The sequence below is a fragment of the Nuphar pumila genome, chromosome 3 (assembly GCF_984573655.1).
Source record: "Nuphar pumila chromosome 3, dmNupPumi1.hap1.1, whole genome shotgun sequence".
In the NCBI taxonomy this organism is placed as follows: Eukaryota; Viridiplantae; Streptophyta; class Magnoliopsida; order Nymphaeales; family Nymphaeaceae; genus Nuphar; species Nuphar pumila.
Window position 1 is genome coordinate 7,348,243 of NC_143251.1, and position 27,663 is coordinate 7,375,905.

Below are 27,663 nucleotides of genomic sequence, written 5' to 3' on the forward strand. Positions count from 1 at the left end.
TTTTCAGTTTAATTTCTTTCAAATGTTCCATTGATCTGCAGTGTTTAAAAAGCAATAAATGTTACCACAACAAAAATAATTATAACGACTATCCAGATCAAGTGAGCTAAGAAAAACCAAACCGAAGTGATCTCAACAAGTGACATATCCCACAAATAAGAGGACATGCAAGGCACCCTAATACAATGGCAATGATCAATCACGCTCACTAATTGCTGTCAGGTGCTCATCAATCTCTTCGGTGGACAACACTCTGAAAATGGGATTCTCCTTTCTCACAACTCCAACCTATTGAACATCATATGCACGTTATTTACAGTTCCACCAAAACAACAAAAAAGGAGGGGAGTGTGGGTAAGGTAGCTCAAAATGATTGGAATTATTATTAAACCTAACAATCTAACATAGACAGAAGTTAAAAGAAATAGTGAATGTGTTATTACGAGCACAAAACAAATCTTAAGTCAACATGCATACATGGTGTGTATTTTCTTGGAAAGTATAGACGCTGGAAAAAGTATTCAGCACCTCATACACAGTGAACAGTCAGTAAGCCTCAACGTGTTCATCGGAAAAAAAAACCTCAACATGAGCTGAGCCAAGCAGAGCTGAACCCGAACCAGGGCTGTACAAGCCTAACTCAGTAGGCTCAAATACCACATCAAACTCAAGCAAGATCAAGTTGAGCCACATTCAACAAAAAATTTGTTTATTAAATATGAGCTACTTTTCAACTTTATCAAAGGGAAGGGAGTTGAACCTCACCATCGGTCTAGAAGGAAAACCTGACAACTACAGTATACATTTTGTTCTTCTAAAATTTCACAGGGATGGTGTGTGTGTGTGTGTGTGTGTGTGTGTGTGTGTGTGTGTGTGTGTGTGTGTGTGTGTGTAATTTTCCAGCATCTTAGAGGAGCAGTTTACCAGCTGAATCTCAAGCTCGAGATCAGCCTGTTTATAAGAGAAATAGCTCAAGATGAGCCTTTACCAAACTGAGGCAAGAAGCTCAGATCGTTGCCCATCCCAATGGTCATCATCTTTTAATAACCAATTGGTGCACTGTATCAGATAATGCAATGGATATCAAAATCTTATAGAAAATGACAGCATTTTTTTCGAAGTTCAAAAAAATGTGGATTACAATGAAGGATGTTAGGGAAACAGACAAGGTCTGTGTTTGTGTGTGCATGTATGAGAGAGAGAGAGAGAGGTACCTCAATTTCATTAGCCTTAAAATCTTCTTGAAGAACAGACTGCAGAGCAGATATTGCAGTCTACAAAATATAATGGTTCAGAAATTAGAAGCTGCATGACAATGGACTAAATTGAAAAAGCATACATGACGATCAATGAAAATTGAAGCAAATCAATATCTATCAAATTAGCCTATTTCTTGAGTGAAAATGGCTGACCCATGAAAAGCAATGGTGAACTTTAAGTTGAAAAAGCCATCAAAAAATAGTTTACATTGCACTAAGTTAACTTATCATCTGTATTACACATGTACAAGAACCTCTATGATATATTCTGACAGCAACGACATATAGGCTACAAACTTGGAGGTAAACAGCAGAGCGTTCAGAGTCTTCAGACAGCGTAGCTTCTCATGCACATAGACATGCTGATTACCACTGCATCATGAACATAGGCATTTCTGGAATCAAGTGATGAATAGATTCTGGGTATATCTCAAGAGACTGCATAAACATACCATAGTCACAGATATAGCCGATATATTGAAAATATCAGCTATAGATATAGTTTTTTTTTTGGAAAAAATGATTTAAAAGGAAAAACATTGAGGTATTTTCAAAAATAATTCTATGGCCATATTATCACAATGATATTGTGATATTTTATGTTACTTTTACCTTTTTATTTCTTTCCTATATCTTAAGTATATTTTTACTTCTTTTTTATACCTTTTACTTGTGTTTATTTTATTATATGTGTATTTTATTGTCTAAACATGTTATTTTCTTACATAATTTTGTTATTTTTATATTTAAAAAAATTTATGCAGTGAGATTTTTTCAAGATTTCTCAACTAAACCTATATTATCAGGAGAATTTGCCTTGCCAAGATACAGCCGAGATTGATATTTGTGAGAATGAAACATACCAACTGCCATTGCAGGAAGACTATAAATTTGGGACGACTATGTTTCCATACTCGAAGTGAAAAAGAAATCTTTAGTATTACTATTACTCAACAGAAAGATACACATGACGTCCCTACAGGTAGGGATGCAAACGGACTGGATATAGTATGCCACTTTTATGATTTTTGACTGTTTCAATCCAATTTGGATCCGACTTTCCTATGTATTTAGCTGATCCGGATCTGATCCCTTTGCATCCCTACCTACAGGGACACCCGGTTGGTTAGGGCCAGCGTTGTGATGTCCAGAGGCCCTGGACATAACGAACGGCATTCCCCCATAGATCAAATCCACAACAAGTATGGAGCAGTGGCATAGGGTAGGTCCACTCCCCCGGGGTTTACCACTATAGAGTGGGGACAATTAGGGCTCGACCACGATGTGCTCGTCATCCAAAAAAGGAAATAAAGGTATTAAGTGCCGTGTAGCTGGACCCAGTTTGGGTCTGACCCAGACCCAAACTGGGATTGTGCATCTCATTGACGTGCTTACTGGGGCATGGATGTAATATTGCCTTTTGTTGTAGGACAATCATGTCCACAAATGTATTATCTTGTAACCTAATGTTTATATACACAAAACAGGTCATGATTATGTTTAAGAAAAATCGTGCACCTGTGCAGCCACACGACTTTGTGTTTTCCCTCTTCTTCTTCTTCTTCTTCTTCTTCTTCTTCTTCTTCTTCTTCTTCTTCTACTACCTTTCTTCTTCTCTTTCTTTCTTTGTTGAAGACCAGATCTGACACAAACTCAACTTCTATCATGGTATCAGAGTCAGGTTGGTTCTAGGGCTCGGTGTTGCTTCCAAAAAGGTACGACCATAGAGGAAATTTGATTCCGGTCAGGAAAGTGTTCTTATTTCTCTCTGTTTGATTTCTTCTCTCTTCCGCAACCTATTCTATCGTGTTTTCTTCCAAAGGACAATCCCCGATTCTCCTATCGTGTTTTCTTCTAAAGAACGACCCCTTTCTTTCTCATCTCTATCCCTTCTTAAAACTGTTTCTAGTGTTTTCATCTGAAACACGTGTTTTGCCTTTAAAAAAAAGGGGGGGCTGATTGAAACCCTATTCGTGACTCATTTTGAAGCTTGTAAGTTTTCGGTTCTCCTTTGAAACCCTTATTGTAACCCATCTTAGAATTCGTTCCAATTAAAACTCGTGTTTTCCTGTCAGCTCATCTCAAAACTCATCGCTGATTCATCTGAAATCATGATTCATCGTGATCTTGGTCCACATCAATCGAACACGGCCAAATTTCTTAGCCCATTAATGCTAATCGAACACGGCATGATCTGGTGACTTGATTCAGTAATATCGGATTGATATTTTTTGAACTTTTACGTGATCTGATATCTGTCAAAAAAAAAGGCAAATCTGAATTCTGTCAGAATCAGTTTTCTACTGGACTGAATTTTCATTGAATTCCTTAGAGTATTTTCCATTTTATATTCCCGTGTATCATAGTCGTGGATTCCTCTTCAACCCAATCTGGTTTGTCATCAAACTTCCTTAGCTAACTCGTTTCTGAAAAATTAAATAATTCCAATTTCCTGACTTGGAAGAGACATTTATCAGGAGCCAAGACTTATTTGGTCATCTGAATGGATCAATACCTGCCCCATCAGAATTCATCGCAAAGGAGGAAACAGACGCACAAGGAGTTGCATCTACCAAGCTTGTTCGCAACTCGGATTATGTTTCTTAGATGAGAAAGGTGTTAAAATATGTGTACTCGTACACATATATGTATGTTGAAATATAATCCTTAAATGTACATATATATATATTTATATATATATATATATATATAAAGATACGTATACATATATATATGTATACGTATCTCTATTTATATATATATAAATATATATTTTTCTTTTCCTAAAATACCCTCAAGGGTATTCTTGTAATTTGTCATTTTATGCATATTCCAATTGGAATATGCATTGTAATATTTTTTTTATTTTCTGATTTTTTATTTTTGTTTTTTGTATTCGTACCATATTGGGGGCCTCCCAATAGAGACGTTGGGAGCCCCCAACGGTCACAAATGTGACCGTTGGGGGCTCTCCAACGTCTCTTTTGGGAGCCCCCAAGGTGGTCCCTTTTTGTGCTTATAAATTGGGGCTTTTCCCTTTGTATTCTTCACTCCAATAAGGAGCTTTTGCTCCATGTAATGGGTGTTACACCCTTATTTTCTTCAATGATATTAACTTATGCCTTATAGGCATTTTCGCCCCTTTGTGGGTTTGTGTTAGCACATTATGTGCTTGTGTTTTCCCTTTAGTGGGTATATTCTGATGCAGGGCAGGACCCGATTGGGCCCATCGTGCCACTCGATCCACCACACAGGGCAGATGAAGGACCCCGTGAAGATGACTCACTTACAGGGACGGAGCCACGACGCAGGGAGGTACCCCTGCGCACCTACGTCAGGCGTGGTGGAGCTCGCACACCCCAGAACCAGCTGCAAAGAGATACTGACCCGGATCGTGGGTCGGATTCAAATCTGGTTCCACGACCCGGTCCAGTAAACAGTCTTTAAGAAGCCCTGTCTAGGGTTGCGTGAGGGGGAGAAGATTGAAAAAAGCTCCAGCCGACTTCTTTTCTGCAGTTTTCCTATTCTTTACTTGATTGCTATTTTCCTTTACGTGTCTTTACTGTTTATTGCATATTCCCATTTCTTATTGAACATTTCTGAATTAATAAAGAAGTTCAGCCACACTGATTCATGGTGGGCCATTAGTTTCACTCCTCCTCCAACGCAGCTGCATCAAAGTGGTATCAGAGCCGCACCCTTTCTTCACCAGCGAGATGGCTCTTGAAGCAGGGACCGATCCGGTACGCGGCGAGGAACGTGAGGAGGCTTGCAGCGAAGATCCGATGCTGCGTATGATGGGTATACTTACAAAAATCCAAGAAAATATGCTGCGGATGAGCAGGGATGTTGCCAGTCTATCAAAGAGAATGGATGGTTTCGATGAACGACTGGTGACCCTTGAAGCATCCGGGCCACCAGTCGCCGGCGCAGATCGGGTGGATGGCGCAGCGACAGGCGTGAACCCTGTTCTGTCGTCAGTCTGTCCGTCGACCCAACTCCAGCACAGTCATGTTCCTTCGCTCCCAACGGCACCGATGCAGACTCCCAATCCGGGTACGTTCCAGCAACTTCGGGGCGTTCCAAGGGGCGACGTTTCCTCTGTAGGGGTACCGAACTCAAGGCAGTTAGCCACCATGGCTGCCTCGCAAATAAACTCGACCCCGCAGGGAGTCGGCGTCCCACTGGGTCCTTCCTCGGGCCCAGTGCTGGGGTGCCAGCACCCCACGACCACGACGCAGGCCAGCCCGAACCATCGGGACCCCAGCATTACGCTGGGCCCATCGGTAGGCCCCAGCTCGTGGCCACTGGGGGTACTACAGGCCGGGACGGGACGACAGGGCCCCAGCAGTTCTCTGGGTATTCCATCGGGCCCTGTTCTGTCGACCCAACCCGGTGAAGCAATCGACTACCCCCCCGACCTAGCGCGCGGATATGTAGTCGCTGGAACAGGGGGGGCCCTGCGGTTTGGATTGAACCCAAGGGGATCCGATCCAGCCCTCTTGACTACAGGGCCCGGGCCCGTGTCACTGGGACCGTCCGTTGGGTCTCAGGGAACGAGTCTGGCGCCAGAACCCCTTCAACCAGCTTACCCCGTTGGGTCCGATTCGCGGGTTATCCCGAACCAGATCCAACTCGTTAGATTTTATCCCCATGATGGACCCCTTTCCGACCCAGACCCATATCGGACCCGAACGGAGCTCCAGTTTGGATTTGAGCCGGGTCAAAAACCAGACCCATAATCTCTTGGATCGGGGATCGAGTTCAGACCAAGCCTATTATCCCCAAAACTCGAACCTCGATCCTTCCCATCCATATCTGGGTCCGACGACTAGTGTAGGAGTGGGCCCGAACCACATCCCATCGGGCGAGTCAACCCATCCATATACCCATCAAGCCCCATACCCAAACCTGACCCAAAACCCAACCCAGTATCCGGCCCAACTCCATACTCCTAACCCACAACCATACTATAACAATTCTACCCGTCCGGAACCAGAACCTCAACCGAACCCTCCCCCGAACCTTGGACTTCCCGTCATTCCAGTACCACAATACCGGCCGCAGATGGTGCCCGCCCACGGGCAAACCCGACCGAGGCAATGTCAGCAGGAACCGGCGCGCCCCGACCGCCGACCCCCCATCGGGAGAGTTCGACAGCACCAGCATCCCGGCGAACAATACCGCCATACGGGCAATGAAGCAGCATGGGACGACGACATCTTCTGGAACGAGCATTCTGCAGGAATAGTGGAGCCGCGACAACAGAGACCACCAGACCACTCCTCCACCTATGGCGTGAAATTGGATCTTCCGGAGTTTGCGGGGCGATTCGACGCGGAGCAGTTTTTCGACTGGTCTTATGCAGTGCAGTTCTTCTTCGATTATCACACAGTTGTTGAACATCATCGTGTCTCGTTAGCTTCTACACGATTGAGAGGCCTAGCACAGACATGGTGGGTGGAGCTACAACGATCAAGGGAGCGGCAGGGATTAGAGCGCGTACAGTCGTGGGAGGAAATGCAAAGACTGATGCAGTCAAAGTTCGTGCCTTCGGATCACGCCGAGAGAGCCTACAAGGAATACCTGACCCTGCGCCAAGGTTCCTGAACTGTAGTCGAGTGCACCGCGGAGTTCCATCGTCTTTCCCTGCGGGTGCAGATCGAGGAAACAGCTCGTCAGCAGGTCACGAGGTACATTTCGGGTCTCCGCCCTGCTATCTCTGATGATTTTAGTTGTGTCACAGTCGAAACATTAGATCAAGCCAGCAGTTATGCCATGAACATCGAGGACAAGCTGAAGCGGAGGCAGGAATATCGGACGACCCGTAATGAGCCCTCCAGCCGACCCAAGCCCAGTTTCCCAACCAGGGGAGCAAGCTCCCCTAGTGATTCAAAACCTAGGACAGACCTTAGCAAACCTGACCAGTCAGGTCCAGCTTTTCACACCCGGTCCAAAGCCAAACCTATTGAGTCGACCCTTCGTTGTTTTAGGTGTCAAGAGTTAGGACATGTCGCGTCCAAGTGTCCGACCATGAGCAAGAACACCCATCTGGTTGAAAGGATTGTCGAGTCTGCAAGTGAGAGTGATAGTGATGACAATTCACTAGTTGAGGTTGAGGATGAGAGGGGAATTATAGAGTTCGACGGCAACGTCGAAAGTTTGTTGTCCATCCGTCATGTGTTGACCACACCCCGAGAATCGGCTCCATCGAAATGGCTAAGGAATAACATTTTTAGGACCCTGTGCAACTGTGAGGGTCACGCTTGTGATGTCATCATTGACACCGGAGCATGTGAAACATGGTGTCTGAGAGTGTGGTGTCTACCTTGAAACTCAACACCGAAAAGTTGTCCCAACCCTATAAGATGGCCTGGTTCAAGAAAGGAAATGAGGTTCCCATCACTCAGCGTTGCCTAGTCCGGTTTTCCATGGGGGAACACTACCACGATGAGGTGTGGTGTGATGTGGCCCCTATGCATGCGTGTCACATTCTTTTGGGACGTCCCTGGCAGTTTGATCGCCAGACCACTCACGATGGCCGCAAGAACACTTACTCTTTTATCTTTAATGGCCATAAGATCGTCCTTCTACCTATCCGGGAGACAGGTTTCCCCACAGTGGACAAACCTGAGCGAGTCCCCCGACTCGCCGGTCTCTCGTACCGGCTTTTCCTGGACCACTGCCAGGAGGATGGCTATTGTTATGCCCTGGTGGCTAAGCCAGTGATGAGTTCGTCTATATCCATTCCCGCGGACGTTGCCCCTCTTCTCGAGGAATTCCGCGACGTTATGCCGGATGACCTTCCTGATGGATTACCTTCAACAAGGGTGGTTCAGCATGCCATTGATTTTGTGCCCGGGTCGAGTCTACCCAACCTTCCCGCGTATCGCATGAACCCCTCCGAGCACACTGAGTTGTTAATACAAGTTCAGGAATTACTGCAAAAAGGTTTTATTCGTGAGAGTGTTAGTCCTTGTGTCGTGCCTGCCTTACTCACTCCTAAGAAAGATGGGTCCATGCGCATGTGTGTCGATAGCCGTGCGATCAATCGCATCACAGTCAAATACCGTTTTCCCATTCCTCGTTTAGATTATATGTTTGATATGTTATCCGGTGCCTCCATTTTCTCTAAAATTGATTTAAAAAGCGGGTATCATCAGATTCGTATACGCGAAGGAGACGAGTGGAAAACGGCATTTAAGACACGTGATGGATTGTACGAGTGGTTAGTCATGCCGTTTGGGTTGTCTAATGCCCCCAGTACCTTCATGAACATGATGACCCAAGTCTTGCGTCCGTGTCTTGGGAAGTTTGTTGTCGTCTACTTTGACGACATCTTGGTCTATAGTTCTTCATTGTCTGATCATTTGAGTCACCTGCGTCAAGTCTTAGATATTTTGAGAAAGAAAAAATTGTATGCCAATGCCAAGAAGTGTGAGTTTATGACATCCAGCGTCGTGTTCTTAGGGTTTATTGTGTCTTCTGATGGCGTCAAGGCAGACCCTGCTAAAGTCCAAGCGATTGTCGATTGGCCTACCCCAAAGACTATAGGAGAGATCCGTAGTTTCCACAGGTTAGCCACCTTTTACCGACGTTTCGTGAGAAATTTTAGTACCCTTATGGCCCCTATCACGGAGTGCCTAAAAGGTACTAGCTTTCATTGGACGCCAGCGGCTAGCAAAGCCTTTACGATCATCAAGGACAAAATGACCAGTGCTCCTGTCTTAGCCCTCCCAGATTTTAGTGCAGTCTTTGAGGTTGAATGTGATGCCTCTAAAGTGGGGATTGGCGCCGTCTTGAGTCAGAATCGTAGGCCTGTCGCCTTCTTTAGCGAGAAGATAACTCAGGCCAGGTGTCAATACTCCACTTACGATGTTGAGTTCTATGCCGTTGTACAAGCCCTTCGTTATTGGAGGCATTATCTCATTTATAAGGAATTTGTCTTGTACACGGACCATGAGGCATTGAAGTACCTGAACAGTCAGAAAAAGTTGAGTGCTCGTCATGCCAAGTGGGTCAGCTTCTTGCAAGAGTACACATTTTCGCTTCGGCATCAATCGGGTACCCTGAACAAGGTGGTTGACGCTCTTAGTAGGAAGAACAGCCTTCTGATGACTATGTCGGTGCAGGTCGTTGGTTTTGAGCAATGCAAAGAGTTATACCCTACGGACCCTGATTTTCACAATGTCTGGGAAGGGTGTATCTCATTTATAAGGAATTTGTCTTGTACACGGACCATGAGGCATTGAAGTACCTGAACAGTCAGAAAAAGTTGAGTGCTCGTCATGCCAAGTGGGTCAGCTTCTTGCAAGAGTACACATTTTCGCTTCGGCATCAATCGGGTACCCTGAACAAGGTGGTTGACGCTCTTAGTAGGAAGAACAGCCTTCTGATGACTATGTCGGTGCAGGTCGTTGGTTTTGAGCAATGCAAAGAGTTATACCCTACGGACCCTGATTTTCACAATGTCTGGGAAGGGTGCACCTCTTCAGATCGCAACCTCGACCCCTGTTTTTGTATTCATAATGGTTACCTCTTCCGTGGTAACCAATTATGTGTACCCAATTTCTCCCTTAGACTTCAGTTGATTTCTGAATTACATGAAGGAGGGTTAGCAGAGCATTTCGGGCATGATAAGATGTTCGCTCTCTTAGATGAACGATACTTTTGGCCCAAAATGCGCAAAGATGTTGTCAAGTTTATCCAAGGCTGTCATGTGTGTCAAGTGTCCAAGGGTCATCGTCAGAATAGTGGTCTGTACACCCCGTTACCCATTCCTGAACGACCGTGGGAGCATGTATCCATGGATTTTATCGTGGGCCTTCCCCGCACACCACGTCGTTTTGATTCCATTTTAGTAGTTGTTGACCGGTTCTCCAAAATGGCTATCTTTGTTCCGTGCAAGCGCACCACCGATGCCTCTTTAGTCGCTTCATATTATTTCAAGGATGTTGCCCGTTTCCACGGTCTACCTCATACAATCACTTCTGATCGCGACACGCGTTTTATGAGCCACTTTTGGAAATCGTTATGGGCCCTGTTGAAAACTAAGCTTCAGTTTAGTAGTGCATATCATCCCCAGACTGATGGCCAAACCGAAGTCGTGAACCGCACCTTAGGAAATTTGTTACGGAGTCTAGTGGGCGAAAATGTCAAAACTTGTGATCTCGTATTGCCCCAAGCCGAGTTCGCCTATAACAACTCCATTAACCGTTCTACTGGTAAATCTCCGTTCCAAGTAGTGTATGGTCGGTCTCCCACCCACGTCGTGGACCTAGCCCCTGTGTCAGATCTCTCAGCTCCAGCGATGGATGCCTTTGATGCCGTTGAGTATATGCGTGACGTTCACAGACAAGTTCGGGCCAAACTTGTTGAAAGTTATGAGACCTACAAAGCTTTCGTAGATCAGAGTCGTCGTGATGTCCAGTTCGAGGTCGATCAACTTGTCTGGGTGTATCTGCGTCCAGAGCGTTTTCCCGTAGGCACCTATAGCAAATTAAGTCCTAAGAAGTATGGCCCTTTTAGGATCCTTCAGCGATTGGGTTCGAATGCTTACCTCCTTGAGCTGCCCGATGATTGACATATTTCCCCTATTTTCAACGTGGCTGATCTATATGCTTACTGTGGCAACAACAAGTCGACAGAGCCGACTTCTTCCCAACCAGGGGAGAATGATGCAGGGCAGGACCCGATTGGGCCCATCGTGCTACTCGATCCACCACACAGGGCAGATAAAGGACCCCGTGAAGATGACTCACTTGCAGGGACGGAGCCACGATGCAGGGAGGTACCCCTGCGCACCTACGTCAGGCGTGGTGGAGCTCGCACACCCCAGAACCAGCTGCAAAGAGATACTGACCCGGATCGTGGGTCGGATCCAAATCTGGATCCATGACCCGATCCAGTAAACAGTCTTTAAGAAGCCCTGTCTAGGGTTGCGTGAGGGGGAGAAGATTGAAAAAAGCTCCAGCCGACTTCTTTTCTGCAGTTTTCCTATTCTTTACTTGATTGCTATTTTCCTTTACGTGTCTTTATTGTTTATTGCATATTCCCATTTCTTATTGAACATTTCTGAATTAATAAAGAAGTTCAGCCACACCGATTCATGGTGGGCCATTAGTTTCACTCCTCCTCCAACGCAGCTGCATCATATTCGCACTTCATGTGCATGTGTATTGGTTCATTATTGAACCCAATATATTCAAAGCCGCTTCTTTACAAAAGGATCAGGCATTAATTGCCTACATAACATCTACCCTGTCTCAGGAAGTACTAGTTGTTATTCCCGACGACTGCACAACGATGGAATTGTGGAACAGGTTGACACAGACGTACTCTCAGATATCAGAAGCAAGAGTTTTATTTCTCAAGCGTGAATTCCAACTTCTCAAGAAAGGCGGTCTATCTATCATGGATTACTTGAATAAGATGAAAATTTTTTCAAATCAACTAGCCATTGTTGGAAGTGAAGTGTCAAACAAGGATAAAGTGCAACAAACACTGAATGGCTTAGGCTCAGATTATCATGTATTAGTGACATCACTGTTATGCTTGCCCACGCTTCCCACATTTGAGGAGCTTCGGGCAAAACTTCTACAATATGAAATGTCGCTGAAAGGCATTGCTGAAGATTCTGGTACTCAATCTGACTCCCAAGATGTTTTAGCCACTGAGTTCTCCTTCGGTCGTGGAGGAAATAGCTTCAGAGGAGGAAGAGGTTGTGGCAGATTTGCAGGTCCAGGTTTGCTTTCCACACCCAATATGTCGTTTATCTCTAATGCGAAGAATCAAAATCAAAGAGTTATCACATGTGCAATAAAAAGGGGCATATTAAGGCAAATTGCTGGTTTAATCCTCAAAATAAAGGCAAATTGCAAAACACTGAGAGTAAGAAGGAAGATAATGCCATCAAGTCTGATGGGGAGGTGAAACAACTTTTGTTAGCAGCATTGTCTGGTTTGCACTTGAAGCAGAATGATCAAGGATCATGGTATGTCGATTCAGGAGCAGCGACCCATGTTACCGGCGATATTGGTAAGATCTCGAACTCGGTTCCTTACTTTGGCAAAAATAGTATTGTTACTGGAGATGGCCATCACATTTCTCACATTGGTAATGCAATCATTTCTCTGTCAAAATCATCTCTCGATTTGTCAAATGTTGTTCATGCTCCTAACATAAAAAAGAATATTGTCTCTGTGTCCAAACTTGTCGATGATACACATTCTTATGTTCAATTCACTCCCTCTTCTGTGTATGTCAAGGATCTTCAAACGAGGACGACATTCACTGAAGGGGAGCGAAAAGGAAATATGTACATCTTCAAGGAAGATCCATTTGCGCCTACCAGTTCTGTCTTGAAGCCCTTATTGAAGTCTAAGTCCTTTCAGTCTGAGTCATCTAAGTCAGGTCCTGAGTCTGTTTTTAGTGCTTCTAAATGTAATAAGCCAAGTCTTTGGCACGATCGTCTTGGTCATTGCAATTATTCTTTTCTTGAAAAACTTGTATCAAGCAAATTAATTCCTAAATCAAGTTTAACTCTTGAGGACAGTAATAAAAAGTGTCTCAGTTGTCAGATGCGTAAGAGTCATGTACTCCCTTTTGATTCTATAAATAAAAGAGCTTCAAGACCCTTTGAAATTGTCTATTCAAATGTTTGGGGTCCTACGCCCGTATGCTCCTCTTCTGGTAGCAAATACTATCTCATCTTTATTGACAGCTACTCTCGTTATACTTGGATATTCTTTATAGAGCATAAGTCTGAAACCTTTCCCATATTTCATAACTTTCATGCCTTTGTTTGAAACCATTTTTCTTCCAATATTCTGCATTTTCATTGTGATGGAGATGGTGAGTATACATCGAAGGAATTTATTGATTTTCTCCAGAGTAATGGAATAAAGCATAGAGTGTCTTGCCCACATACGCCATAACAAAATGGGGTTGATAAGAGAAAACATAGACATATTGTTGAAACGGCCATGAGCATGATGCACGACAATAATCTTCCCATTAGTCTGTGGACAGAAACATTTCATTCAGCTGTCTATATTATAAATCGTCTGCCTATGACAGTTTTGCAAAATAGTTCACTGTTCTTGTCTCTTTTCGGCATCCAACCCGATTATGATGATTTGCGTGTGTTTGGATGCATTTGTTATGTTCATATTGATGACTCTCTCAGGAATAAATTCCAACCAAAGGCTACCAGGTGCAAATTTGTAGGATATGCAGATGATTATAAAGGTTATCGGTGTTATGACTCTATGACTAAGCGTGTCAAGATTTCCAGGAATGTTGTGTTTGATGAGAATGATCTTGGAGATGTAGCGTTTAATACCTATCTGAGGATTCCCAGAGAAGAGGTTTATCATTCGTGGATGAATACAAAATTATTTGCAGATGCTTATGGTGATTGCTCACCTCAGTGTACTCAAGAAACACATCCAGCAGACCAAAATGATATTGACTCAGGTCAAGCATGCTTACCTCAATCTGGTGATCAGGTAGGTGGAACTTCACACACTGAAGAAGGGGCAGACTCACAATCTCACCTTATTGATAAATTTAAAGGGTATGTGTATGTAAGGAGAGAAAAAGGTGCCCCTCCTACTCCTCGCATTGGATCAGATACTTGTGTGCCAGCTGGAAACCTGAGGAGTTCGAAAGAGTCAGACATCCTATTGACAGGTGGGTCAGCTACAATAATTTTTCTATGGATCTTCAACTTTTTTTGTCTCAGGTTGATAAGCATGATAAACCCGTAGGGTTTCATCAAACTGTGAAATCAAACAAATGGATTGAGGCGATGAATGAAGAAGTGGAAGCGCTTCATGAGTGTCAGACATGGAAAATTGTGGCCAGACTTCCTAACAAAAATGTTGTTGATTCCAAGTGGGTTTATAAAATCAAGTACAAACCCGATGGTACCATAGAACGATACAAAGCAAGACTTGTTGCAAAGGGGTTTACACAGGAATATGGTCAAGATTATGATGAGACTTTCAGTCCCATGGTCAAAATGGGGACAATAAGAATTATATTGTCTTTATCTGTCAAACATGGATAGACATTAAGTCAGTTAGATATAAAAAATGCATTTCTTCATAGAGACTTGAAGGAAGAAGTTTACATCGAACAGCCTCCAGGATATGCTGAGGGAGACCCAAGCACATATGTATGCAGACTAAACAGAGTCATATATGGTTTGAAGCAGAACTCACGCTCGTGGTTTGAGAGTTTCTCCTTAGAAATACAGAGGCATGGGTTATGTAGATCTTTCTTAGACCACTCATTGTTTATATTCAAGGGTAAAGGCATAATCACCATGTTGTTAATATACATTGATGATATTATAGTTACAGAGAATTCAATGAATTACATTGAAGAAATAAAAGGACTATCAAGTTAGAGGTTTAAGATGAAAGATTTGAGAGATTTGTGTTATTTACTTGGCGTCGAGGTAGACAGGAAGGATGATTACCTGACCTTGACACAACATAAATACACACTCGATTTATTGAAGAAATTTGGCATGCAAGATTGCAAGCCTTTGTCTACACCGAGTGTCTTACATCAAAAGCTCAGTTCACAGGATGGAGATTTGTACCCAGATCCTACAAGATATCAAAGTGTAGTCGGTATGCTTCAATATCTTACCTTTACTCGCCATGACATTTTTTATTCTGTCAATCAAGTGTCGCAGTTCATGCATGAGCCGCGAACAGGGCATATGGATGCAGTCATCAAGAGAGTGTTGAGGTATTTAAAAGGTACCATTGGAGATTGGTTGACATATAAGAAAAGTTTGGAAAGAGAAAGTATGCATGATGTTACGATCTACAGTGATGCAGACTGGGCAGGAGATCCTGATGAAAGATCGGTTTCCGGATATTGTATCTTTCTTGGGGAAAACCTACTATCCTGGAGCAGTAGAAAATAAAAGGCAGTAGCTAGATCAAGTACTGAGGTTGAATATCGATCAATGGCGGCTGCAACTGTTGAAGCTACTTAGACAAGGCATTTGTTGAATGAATTGGAGGAACAGATCTTTAAATCTATCGTATTGTGTGATAATCAAAGTGCCATTAAAATATCTTTTAATCTCATTTTCCACAATAAGACAAAACATATTGAGATAGATCAGCATTTCATTCGACAGAAGGTTGAAGACAAAGAGATTGAGCCTCATTTCATTCCTACGAAAGACCAGGTGGCAGATTTGTTTACAAAGGGTTTGACACAAAACATATTTTGGTTCCTAAAGAACAAGTTGTTCATGGTTCAAGACCATGCACAACTTGAGGGAGGGTATTAAGTGCCGTGTAGCTGGACCCAGTTTGGGTCTGACCAAACTGGGATTGTGCATCTCATTGACGTGCTTACTGGGGCACGGATGTAATATTGCCTTTTGTTGTAGGAAAATCATGTCCACAAATGTATTATCTTGTAACCTAAAGTTTATATACACAAAACAGGTCACGATTATGTTAAAGAAAAATTGTACACCTGTGCAGCCACAGGACTTTGTGTTTTCCCTCTTCTTTTTCTTCTACCTTTCTTCTTCTCTTTCTTTCTTTGTTGAAGACCAGATCTGACGCAAACTCAACTTCTATCAAAAGGTACACATATACTAATTGTCTTCAATGATGAATATAAACTCAAGGGTAAGCCAACTTTCCTAGTCCAAGCAAACTCTTGGGAATTGATAAATCTCGTGTCCCTCATGACATGGGCGGACACGTGGACACGGGCAATGACACTTTTAATATTATTTTAATATTTTTAATGATTTTAAGTGATATTTTAATTTAAAAATTGCTTTTAATATTAAACTATTTCAAATTATTTTTTTATTGGCTAAAATTTAAAAAAATAAAAAGTATGTATCTTCATGTCCTATTTTTCAAAAAAAATCAAACTTGCACGTCGAATCTGCGTCATGCGTCATCGTGTCCATGTGTCTTTGTGACATAGGATAAATCCTTTACTCCACACATGAAAGTGAACATTATCTGCACATGTGTGTCAGCTATATATATCTATATATATAAGGAGAAAAAAGAGACATAATACAAAATAAGGGTGTTAAATCAATAAAAAATGTATATCCATTTTTATTTGATTATGATCATTGATAATTTATATGAACATATGTCCTAGGTAGGACACTTCGTGCCCAAGACAACTAAATGTATATTAAACTATATATTTTGTATCCAAGACATTTAAGAGTGCCTTATTTGGATACTTTATGTCCAAGGCACTAGAAACTCCGTCTCCAAGACACCTAAATAGTGTCTTAAGATAAACACTTTGTGTCAATGACACACCTAAAAGCATCCTAATCCGGATATATTGTATCCAAGGTATTGGACACTTTGTATCTAAGTTTCAAACATTGTGTTATAAACTGGACACTTAATGTCCAAGAGAGGCCTCATGTGTCATGAACTTGACACTTCGTGTCCAAGAGTCAGACACTCAACACGCCTGTCCATTTTCCTGGCCTAGAAGTGTCCAGGTAACAGGTCATTTCTACCTTGTTCACAAGCAAAAAAGATGCTCAGTCATAAAACTCAGGGAGGATTTAAAAACAAAAAACAAAACAAAAACAAGAAATCCAGGTTGTAGACATCACTTGGAGTTGCTGAAGGGTGGATAGGGGTTGCCAGCTTTGCTAGAATCCAACTGACACTTGCCAAAGGATAGGGAGTTGAGAATGACTCTCTCTCTCTCTCTCTCTCTCTCTCTCTCTCTCTCTCTCTCTCTCTCTCTCTCTCCTTATTAAGGTGGAATGGGAGCTTTACTCTCCATCTATATGACAAACATCACAACATTTTTTAAAATATAGTGAGAAAAGAATCAGTTGCCACATGCTCAGAATGTCAAAAATTATGATATCTTGAAAATATTGTGATTTGTAAACATCACAATACCACAATATGTTTCTTTTTATCAGCAATCTATTGGGAAAAAAGACACCTGAGTTTTTATTATTTGAATAAAACCATGAGAAAATAAAATATTCCAAAATATCCCAATAGAAATGACTAACAAAATGTCAATTAAAACTTTGATCATTATACTTCCCACTAACCACCTACTAATATAAGGCATGCATGATTCAAAGCCCACAAGGCACATGCATTACAGATCTTGCACCTCACTCCAAGCCTCAAGGCACAAACCTCACCTCAAGGCAAAGAACAAAAATCCTCAGAGAGATTCTGATAAACATTCAGATGACCAGGTGCGAACAAGCTATCATTTGGTCAAAGGGCTCGAGCATCAATGGATTTACACTTAAGGATTTATACATTTTCATTTATAGCTGTCAGAGCCTCAGTAAGCAAACCAAGTACAACTTATCATAGCAAAAGATAGCAACAAAGCACCAAATTTATATTTGCAAACAATTTGCATACAGGTTAGTATATGAAAAACTACATGGTTTATATGATACTACTGTTTTCTGGTTTTTCTGGTTGATAGGTCATTAAGATAATCATCATAACTGTTACAGGCAAAACAAATAGCATAATCTGAAATATGAGCCTCTCTGTAGCAATCGATAAGCCATGCACTATAACTGTTACAAAAATATTTCAGCAATAAAAAATAAATTGTATGGAAGAAAGAACACCAACAACAAAAACAAGCCACGCTGCCTGGAAATATTTACCTGCACAGTCTCCTCATAGGTAAATGCAGGATTGTTCTTCATTTTCTTTTCCAAGAAGTTAATTGCTTCTTGCTCTTTCAATCCAGCACTTGTCGCCTACAAAGTTTTAAAATATAAGAAATTACGTCTAACTCATTAATATTAGTACAACTCATGCGGAGGAATAGACTCCTAGAGCACACAATTATTTACAATGATAGACGAGGAAACAAATGAAAAAACTGCAGCACACTACACGCACCATCATGCACTCACCCACACACATACTCATGATTCACGTAACACATGCATGCAGATGCCAAGGGCATCTAGTCTGAGATGACTTGAGCAATGAGTGTTTCTTAATTAAAGAATAGCATTCAATCGAGGAAGAGAAGAAGGGGGGGGGGGGGGCATTGCATCTCTTAAAGTCTTCTTCATTTACATTGATTTTATATCTTCCCACATTATCATTTCTTTAAGGCCCTAATACAATATCCAAAATAGCCCACAGTTGCATACATGGTGGATCACACTAGTTTTGATTATGGATGCATGGGAATACATGAGCAGAAGCACAAGCCTCTCACAAGTGATTGTTCTCTAGCTGAGAGTCCTTCCAAAGATCAAGTGGGAACCAAACTCTCACATTTGCTCTCATGCACGTCCAAAAGGTTTCCAAGACAAATGATTCCTATATGTCTGTTCAAACATTTCCTCATTGTGACTTACTCTTACCAATAAAAGAAATACATGAAATCCCATGCAGCAAATTTTTCCTTTTTTGATAGGCTTCTCGATGCAAATAGGATGCCCGGTTCGCAAGAAAATCTATGATCTACGAAATACTCCTACACTATTATAGGGAAAACTAGAGATCTAATAGAAAATATGGAGAAATTAAAGAAAATATTCAAACCCATTCATTCACCTCTTTGAAATAAATGCCTATATAAGGAGTATTTATATACAAAACACAAAACAATAATTCTAATATGGATCCGAAATGGATATGAAAAATTGAAAACTAACTACAATCCGAAATCCAATCCTATGCTAACTATTTAATTAAATCAAATAAAAACATAAAAGAAAATCAAATGGATCCAAACGGATTCTAAACCCGGTTGACCATGCTCCGCTCCTGCATCATTCTCCCTGGGTTGGAGAAGACCATTCACCTCTTTGAAATAAATGCCTATATAAGGAGTATTTATATACAAAACACAAAACAATAATTCTAATATGGATCCGAAATGGATATGAAAAATTGAAAACTAACTACAATCCGAAATCCAATCCTATGCTAACTATTTAATTAAATCAAATAAAAACATAAAAGAAAATCAAATGGATCCAAACGGATTCTAAACCCGGTTGACCATGCTCCGCTCCTGCATCATTCTCCCTGGGTTGGAGAAGACCCAGCCTCGAGCCGGTCTCGCTTGCGTTTCTTCCAGTCAAGTTCAACTTTCAAAAAGAAATTAGGGCGTGTTTGGGATCAGTAGCTGGGATGGGCGTTTATGGAGTTTATGCATTTGAGGAAGTGGCAGCTGCTTTTCCAGCTACCACCTCTAGGAGGTGGTAGCTGCCAAATCCATCCTTTAGTGTAAATAAAAAGGAGAAAGGGCTTCACTTCCCATCCCAAATGCATAAACGCACATCCAAGCGCCAAGATTCCAAATGGGACCACCATGAGCGTTTGACCAAGATTTTGCCTCAGGAACACCAAATGCATAAACGCCCATCCCAGCGCCGAGATTCCAAACAGGCCCTTAGTGGAATCAGCTATTTGAAGATGCAAATCTGCTACATAAAGATCAGGTGGAACTGATGCTGGCAAGATCCACTTCACACATGACCCCAATAAGAGAAGTATGTGGACCCTGTTGTTTATTGATGGGTATAGAAAGGTCTGAAATGGAACGACACAAGATATTTGGGTCAAAAAAGGAAAGCCCACTTGAAAATGCTTTTGAGTCCAATAAGGTTTAAGTGGATCCAAATATTCTATAACTAGGTCCAAGTCTTTGATGGGTTTTAGAGTAGGATTTGGGTCAAATGGAAAGGTTAGACTTTGAACATGGGTTAATTTCAGAAATAGTTTGGGTTGAATAGGTCCAAGAGGGTTTAAGAGGATATTAGGATTCAATGGGGTTTGGTTGGATAGGTTTCAGGGCAGAAAATTGTCCAAAACAGGGTTACAGAGGTCACAATCGAGGGAGAACCGGTCTGGCATGAAAGAACTGGTTCTCTTAGTTGACCCAAGGGCCAATTCGTTGGGATCATAGTCACCTATATTGTTCAAGGTATTATCTCAGCGAGGAAATTTCTTGGAGAGATTTTCAAAAGTTGAAAAATCTCGAAAAAAATTGGGGAGTTTAAAAAATTGGAAAAAATATAAATAACAAAAAAAAAACTAAGAAAATAATAAGTTTTGCATTTTTTTCAAAAATATAAAGAAACTCTTTTTAAAATATAAAAGAAACAAAAAAATAGGAAATGCAAACTTTAAAATAAAGAGTTTCTCCAAAAAATATAGTGGATAATATCACAATATTTTGCCTTCTGGCGATATTTTGAAAATATTGTGAGATATTAATTTTAATATCGGCTACCTTAAAATATTGGTATTTCTCATGATATTTTCAAAATATCGTCGATATTGGTGACAGTGGTTGGGATAAGTGGGATCAAACTGGTTCAGGAATGAACTGGTTTGGCCAGGCCTAGGTCATCGGGGCATCTCTCTCTCTCTCTCTCTCTCTCTCTCTCTCTCTCTCTCTCTCTCTCTCTCTCTCTCTCTCTCTCTCTCTGAAATGGGGTGGATGGCCTAGGGTTAGGAAACCCTAGGCCCACATCCACACATGGGCTTGAGGAGGCAAGGCGGCTGGCCACTCAGGGTGCAGACAGCCAGAGAAGGCCTGCGAGAGGTCGCCAAATTTTTCTCAACCGGCCGACGGCACTTGGGTGCTCCGGCCATCACTCGCAAGAAGAGAGGAGGGGGCTGGGAGGCACACCCGGTGGCTCGGTAGATGGCAGACAGGGGTACCGCCAACCAAGGACGGCCAACAGGAACCCAGCAGGCTCGTCCCGAATGGGTAGCAGCTCTCAGTCGACTATGTTGTCTGTTGGCCCTCCCAAGGAAGGGAGAGGTGCTTCGGTGGAGACCCAAGTCGTGTTCCATGGTTTAGATACTTGAAAGCTCGTCATCCATTGATCGATCTGGCCCTGCTGAGTGCTGGCGATCATGCCTCGACCGGCAGAAATTCCTATCATTGTTTGTGCATGTTGATGATGAAGCGGCCAAACTAGTTCCACAGTGAGGGCTTTGCCAGCAACCTGATTGTCTATGATCTGAGATGGGCGCTCCACTACCAACTGACCCTCAATCTTGCTCAGCAAAAGCTAACTATGATCCAATTATTAGAAAAAATCCAAAAAGACCAAAATGGAAAATGGACCCGGGTGCATCCTGCTTCAGTTCTAAGTCACTTCCCCATGCTTTAGAGAGTTCTCTTCAATAACTTGAACCTTTCTAAGGCCTAACCACCTTGAGTCAAAGGTAGCCTGACCAACTCCCGATTGTCAAAATTAAGTCCTTTTATCACTTTGGATATGAATACGGGTCAACTTGTTTATACAGATACTGGAGATTTTGCATTAAAAAATAATTGCAGTACTTTAAATGCATATCTATGAGCATACGTCAAAATGAAAAAGAGATTGGATCAGATTTTTTATCCTTTATCTAAATACACACATAAAGGTGTGGAATTGTCTGTTTGATAAATAAACATAGTTTGTTAAGAGGCAGAATGGAATACCTTCCTCAGACTTTTGACTAAGATCAAGTTAAGAGGTTGTATGAGAGATGAAAGTGATACAAAATCTCAAACATCTGAGTTTAGTTTTTACTCTAGAATTTAGTATTTAGATAAATATTTTATCTACCAACAATGCTAAATTTACAAATTGGAACTTGCAGATAAGTTTAAAATCTAAGGTTTCATTAGTTCTAAATGATATAGTTGGAGAGCAAAAATAAGTAAAGAATTTTGTAGACAATCACTTTTAGAGGAACCTTTTACAACTGTATGCAGTAGTAGATAACTGAATGACAAGGACTATACTTTTTTTTCTTTTTTGTCTTGGATGGGAGAATGGTTGCAGCGTGAAAAAAGGTAAGGAACCATATTTAAGTAAAAATGATTAGCAACTCTTCATAAACTTTTCTGAATTTAATTAAATGGATTCAAAATCTAAATGTAATTTGTACATATTGTGTATCAACAAATAAAATTAATCATTCTAGCCATATTGTACAATGAATGTACAAGTGATACAAATTTCAAAACTTTCAACGTGTAGTTAACACATGTTCCTGTGACAGCAGATCATCGAGGACTCTCTTGGCTTGTAGAAAAACACAAGCAACTATAATACATTTATCTAGTGTATTGGAAGACGAACAAAATTAACTATAAGATAGCAATGTCCTCCATGGCTCCACTAATAGTAACTCGTGAATACTAAACATTAGATATACATATGAAAGGTAAGAGATGAATGTGTACTTATGCTCACATACTTTGTGACCAAAATAGTGCCCAGCTGGATCACATTTGAAGAGTTGAGGCCCTAATTCTTCATCAATGGCCAGGACCATGGCCACTTTACCATCAGACAAAAAAAAAGCAAATAAAAGAAATAAGAAACAGAATAATTAAACAGGCATCAGAAAATGTTTGCTAACACAGAAATCAACCAATCATGTTTCACATGCCTAGAACAGGAAACAACCATCTAAATGAAATAGAAAAGCAAACAATGTACCTACACCAAGAGGCCTCATATAGGCATGCTGAGTGTAAATTTGTGATTTGTCTGCAATCCTGAACAAACATATAAATGAATCACACTAATCAAACCATTTTACAATCAAGACCAACCATATTGCATGGAAATCCAGTCTGCATTATGGTGATGAAGCTTAATAATGAATAACCAAAAACTAGAATTTGGAGCTTGCAGGATAAGGTCCAGAAGCAAATATATATGCCGTGAATGCTAAAAACTAATCAAGAATATGAATTTGAAAGAAAAAAATCACATGTGACTATTTCTCCAGCGGAAAAAGAGCTCGCTAGCATGATCATATCTTATGTAACCTGAATGATGTAAGACACAAATTTAGCATTACGACTCAATTCAGAGTTCAGAGATGTCAGCTCCTCCTCCTCCTCCTCCTCCTCCTCCTCCTCCTCCTCCTCCTCCTCCTCCTCCTCCTCCTCCTCCTCCTCCTCCTTCTTCTTCTTCTTCTTCTTCTTCTTCTTCCTCTTCTTCTTCTCCTCCTCCTCCTCCTCCTCCTCCTTCTTCTTCTTCTTCTTCTTCTTCTTCTTCTTCTTCCTCTTCTTCTTCTCCTCCTCCTCCATGTGAGGTCAAAGTGGTGCAATGGATACTTCCAAGGTTTACTCTTCTCCATCCGCGTCAGGGTACAAAATGATGCCAAACATTGTACTTGGTTTAGCATTACGACTCAATTCAGAGTTCAGAGATGTCCTCCTCCTCCTCCTCCTCCTCCTCCTCCTCCTCCTCCTCCTCCCTCTTCTTCTTCTTCTTCTTCTTCTTCTTCTTCTTCTTCTTCTTCTTCTTCTTCTTCTTCTTCTTCTTCTTCTTCTTCTTCTTCTTCTTCTTCTCCTCCTCCTCCTCCATGTGAGGTCAAAGTGGTGCAATGGATACTTCCAAGGTTTACTCTTCTCCATCCGCGTCAGGGTACAAAATGATGCCAAACATTGTACTTGGTTTTTCTCCAGCTGAACATTGGTTTGGGTTGGCTCAAGTAGCATTGCAACCCTAGGGATCTCTATCCCTTTGAGTCTACTGATGTTGTCATTTAGTTTCCTGTCTTCAGGAAATTTCTTCATTTCTCATTATTGTAGTCACCTTTGTTTTTGGTAAAGCTTACTTTTAGTTTCCTCTAAAAGTAACATAGAAAGTTTATACATCATCAACATTTCATATGATTCACCGAGGGTTATCACAGCCGGTTGCCTACCAAAAGGAGTCATTTTTCTTCATCCAAAAATATCCAAATGTTGATCCCTAATACTACTGTAGAGAAACCCTACCTTCCCTAATTCAACCAATATAAGTAAATTCTTTTCTATTGAGGCACATGTATAAGCTACATATTATCATCAGCAATGAATACAAGCTTATCATGGCTTGTTGACTATTAGAGATAAATGAGGCTTCTGATCTTTTGATTTGCATGGGATTTTTTATGCTAATATACTAACAAGAAGAAGGATTTCAAAAGGTAATGAACTCACATTAGATGGATTATGAAGACAACCACACCAAATGCCCATCACTCCTGAGCACATAGCGCTAGGTGAACTCCCACTTGACTACACAAACAATATTACAGCAAAAAACCTTGTCTTTGATAACATAACCAGCATAACCTGGACAGTGTGGACCATGTTTGGCATACAACACTAGGATCACAATTACCAGACTTAGAAGAGACACAGGATCTAGAGTTCTAGAGAATTACCAATTGCACAACAGTTGCAAATTTTGCTCGTCATTTGTCTAAAACCTGTACCACCAATTGCGTCAATTTACCGGTGATCTCTCATCTTCTGTATGTTTTCCTCTATAGTAGGAATACATTTTCTTTTCTTAGTCTACTCCTTAATCTTTCAAAATGGGCATTGTACTAGAAAATTTCTGTTAACCATAGGAGTTCACAATTTGTCATGTCAGGATATACAAATACACCCTGATCTGACAAAGTTGCACAACAAAAAATTACAAAGAGCATATATATATATATATATATATATATATATATATATATATATATATATATATATATATATATATATATATATATATATATAGAGAGAGAGAGAGAGAGAGAGAAGGGGTGGGCCAAAGGTTGCAACAGATACATAAAGCAAAACACCCATATATGCTCAAAAAATATTAATTCATAATCCACACAGAGTAGCATGACATGAAAGCTTCGTGCTAGACCAGTAAGCACACTACAATCAAAAAGCACAAATCAACAGTTTTTCCAGTATAGAAAACCACATTAGAAAATAAAGATATTACATATGCTTACTATCCTGCCTAAGCTTGTTCAGAATAACAATCCAAACAGTAAATGTGTCCGAGCATGTACTTTCTATCAGATAATAGTAAAAAATAAATAGGAAAGGACCAGTTTTTAATATATATATAAAGCACTCAGCACCTCAAAGCACAAAATCAAAACACTATACCACTTTGACAACACATCCACTGGCATTTCATAACCCCATTTGAAACGGAATTCAGCTGCTTCATTCCTGGCTTGCTGGACCAACGACCTTGCATCAGCTGAAATTTTGTTTAAGAAAAATTTAATTGCATGAAGAAATAAAGACAGAAAGGAACAGGAAGAATTCAGAATGCTATGATGTCAACTGTCCTAAATACCAGCAAGACCAAATTGTCCCTTTTTGTTTCATTAACTGTATATTAATTTAAATACAATAGTAAACTTTCTAGACTGACAATTAGGCAAACATCCAGTAATGTCCACAATTGAATATAGATAAGTAATATGTGAACAAGAAATACAAGACGACAAGACTAAAATGTTCATGAAACATGCATACACACCAAAATACCTCCCTCAGAACTTAGATAGCCAGCATGAATACTTTGGCAAGAAAAAAGCATGAATCCATTGACCATATGACTTCATAAAAGAGTCGGCTATCTGCTAACTAAAATGGGCTTAGATATACCCAAGTATCCGGATCCAAATACATTAGTGCAACTTGGTTATCATGGTTGAGCAAAACAGGAGAGGAAACCAACATTCAACAATACCAAAAAAGCGATTATCAGAATTTAACCACATTAAAGCTGCTTGCATCATGATTAGATTATTATAACCGCTTTTTCTTTTATCATCCAGAAGACAAGGTTTGCTACCAAAGGTTAAAACCAATACCCAACCTTCACCCCCATCCATCTCAGTTGCTACATTCCTGAACTTCAAGCTGGTGGATAATGGATAATTCAAAATCTTAGACAGATGTCACAAAAAGAGTTCAAGAATTGCAGCTAGAAGAACAATCAAGGAAATGATTGGCTAAATTATGAGCTGGACTGCAAGAATAATGTTTGAATCTTGAAAGATAACAGAAATGTAGACCAATTAGCAAGCCAACTGCTTGTAAACTTTGGGATCATCTAAGCTTTAAGCTTAAGTTCCACTTGTTCATTGACTTGCTCGGGATTACAAAAGTCAAGCTTGTGACTGTAGAAAGGGCACCTAGATGGGTAACAGGGAATGCACCCCCTTCGTATCAAGGAACTAGAAAAAGAACCTTGTTAGCCGTCACCTACACTAACTGCCCCATCTGCTTCCCTTCTCAATGAGAGTCATTGCATCCAAATACATTGTAACACAACTTTGTTCACTAAGCATCAAGGAAATAGTTGTCACGTATTGATTACTGATATATAAGAACCGAAAACTGCCAACTCCTTAGCAAGTGCACCCAACTTCTGAAACGGGGCTCTATAAGCTTGAAAATCAATCAAATACAATGGCCATTGACCCCATGTTCGAAAATACCAATGCAAATGCATCTTAATATGTAGTAGAGGTAACTAAACAGTACACAGACAGCTTATCAAGAGTCGGATTTTATATAATCACATATGCGTGAGCGCATGAAAATGCACGGACACTAGGAGTTTCTAGTTGTAAATCGAATTATTTTACAGCCAACTTCGAAAAAATCCCTAATAAACAAAACTGAATAACTTCTCTCGCACAAATTATTGAATACAAAATAAACAATGGAGATCACGCCAGCAGAGGATGTGAGAATTTACCAGTCATGCCAGTCGCTAGCAATCCAAGGTACTTGGTGATAGGAAAGAGATGAGTAACACTCGTCTGATCCAAAAGCTTGTCCTGAAACCAGCAAAAGAAAAAGAAAACATACAAGAAACCAAATTGTGACCAAAAAAAGGAAGAGATCGAAGCGCAAAACGCTCGAATTCAACGGCAGATGCCGCATTCTCGCGATAAATTTAGTGTCACTCACCGGAACCTTCTTCTGCGTCACCACACAGACGGAATCCTTCCCTTGAACGCCGATCGAAGTTATGCCGGCAGCCTTCACCGCCTTGAACGCATACTCTGTTTCAAAACAAACGAAAACGAAAACCCTAAATTCATTAACAGAAAACCCACGTCGTCCCTCCAGAAAGAAACCCTAATTCACGAACTTTTTTTGGCTATCCAAACACAAGTGACAAAAGGGGAAATGCCCATATTGATTCAAAAGAAATTAACCAAAAACCTTAAATCCGATGACGGAAAACCCCTCATGGTTCCTCCCCAAATAAACCCTTATTTCCTTTAGATTAACAACAACCAACAGCTATTCACTCACCAACTTGGTAGAGGCGACCCTCAGGGGAGAAGATGGTGATGTGGCGATCGTAACCCGCTCCTGTTCCACGACTCATTTCCCTTCTAGGGTTTCCTCGATCTCTCTGGTTTTAAGTTTTCCTGAATCGAGATACACCTACAGAGAAAGATAGAGAGAGACAGAGAGAGAGGCCTTGGCTTGCAAGACGGGAGGGAGTGATAAAACTGCCGATTGTCAATAAAACGTAAAATGCAAATGGAACGGATCCTAAGCAAAGTAGAAT

At 41.1% G+C, this 27,663-nt stretch overlaps 1 protein-coding gene across 3 annotated transcripts; it reads right to left on the reverse strand.

Annotated features, from left to right (window-relative positions):
• On the reverse strand, positions 1-27,663 carry LOC149841803 (proteasome subunit alpha type-6). 3 transcript variants are annotated; one of them, XM_089998699.1, is made up of 9 exons: positions 27,402-27,663; positions 27,051-27,145; positions 26,836-26,917; positions 25,224-25,320; positions 22,762-22,820; positions 22,517-22,599; positions 17,947-18,042; positions 1,215-1,274; positions 1-288 (listed from the first exon to the last, which is right to left on the reverse strand). In XM_089998699.1, the coding sequence occupies exons 1-9, from the start codon at positions 27,475-27,477 to the stop codon at positions 196-198; spliced, it is 741 nt and encodes a 246-aa protein (XP_089854825.1). In that variant the 5' UTR covers positions 27,478-27,663; the 3' UTR covers positions 1-195. The 3 variants fall into 3 exon arrangements, with proteins under 3 accessions (XP_089854825.1, XP_089854827.1, XP_089854826.1); XM_089998701.1 differs by lacking the exons at positions 1-288; positions 1,215-1,274 and adding an exon at positions 1,497-1,631 and having other exon boundaries at positions 27,402-27,658; XM_089998700.1 differs by lacking the exons at positions 1-288; positions 1,215-1,274 and adding an exon at positions 17,654-17,847 and having other exon boundaries at positions 27,402-27,658.

Coding starts and splice junctions, on each gene's coding strand:
- LOC149841803 (XM_089998699.1), bottom strand. CDS start 27,477: ATGAGTCGTGGAACAGGAGCGGGTTACGATCGCCACATCACCATCTTC. Junction 27,146..27,401: donor GGGTCGCCTCTACCAAGTTG/GTGAGTGAATAG, acceptor GTTTTGAAACAG/AGTATGCGTTCAAGGCGGTG. Junction 289..1,214: donor TTAAGGCTAATGAAATTGAG/GTACCTCTCTCT, acceptor GATGTTCAATAG/GTTGGAGTTGTGAGAAAGGA.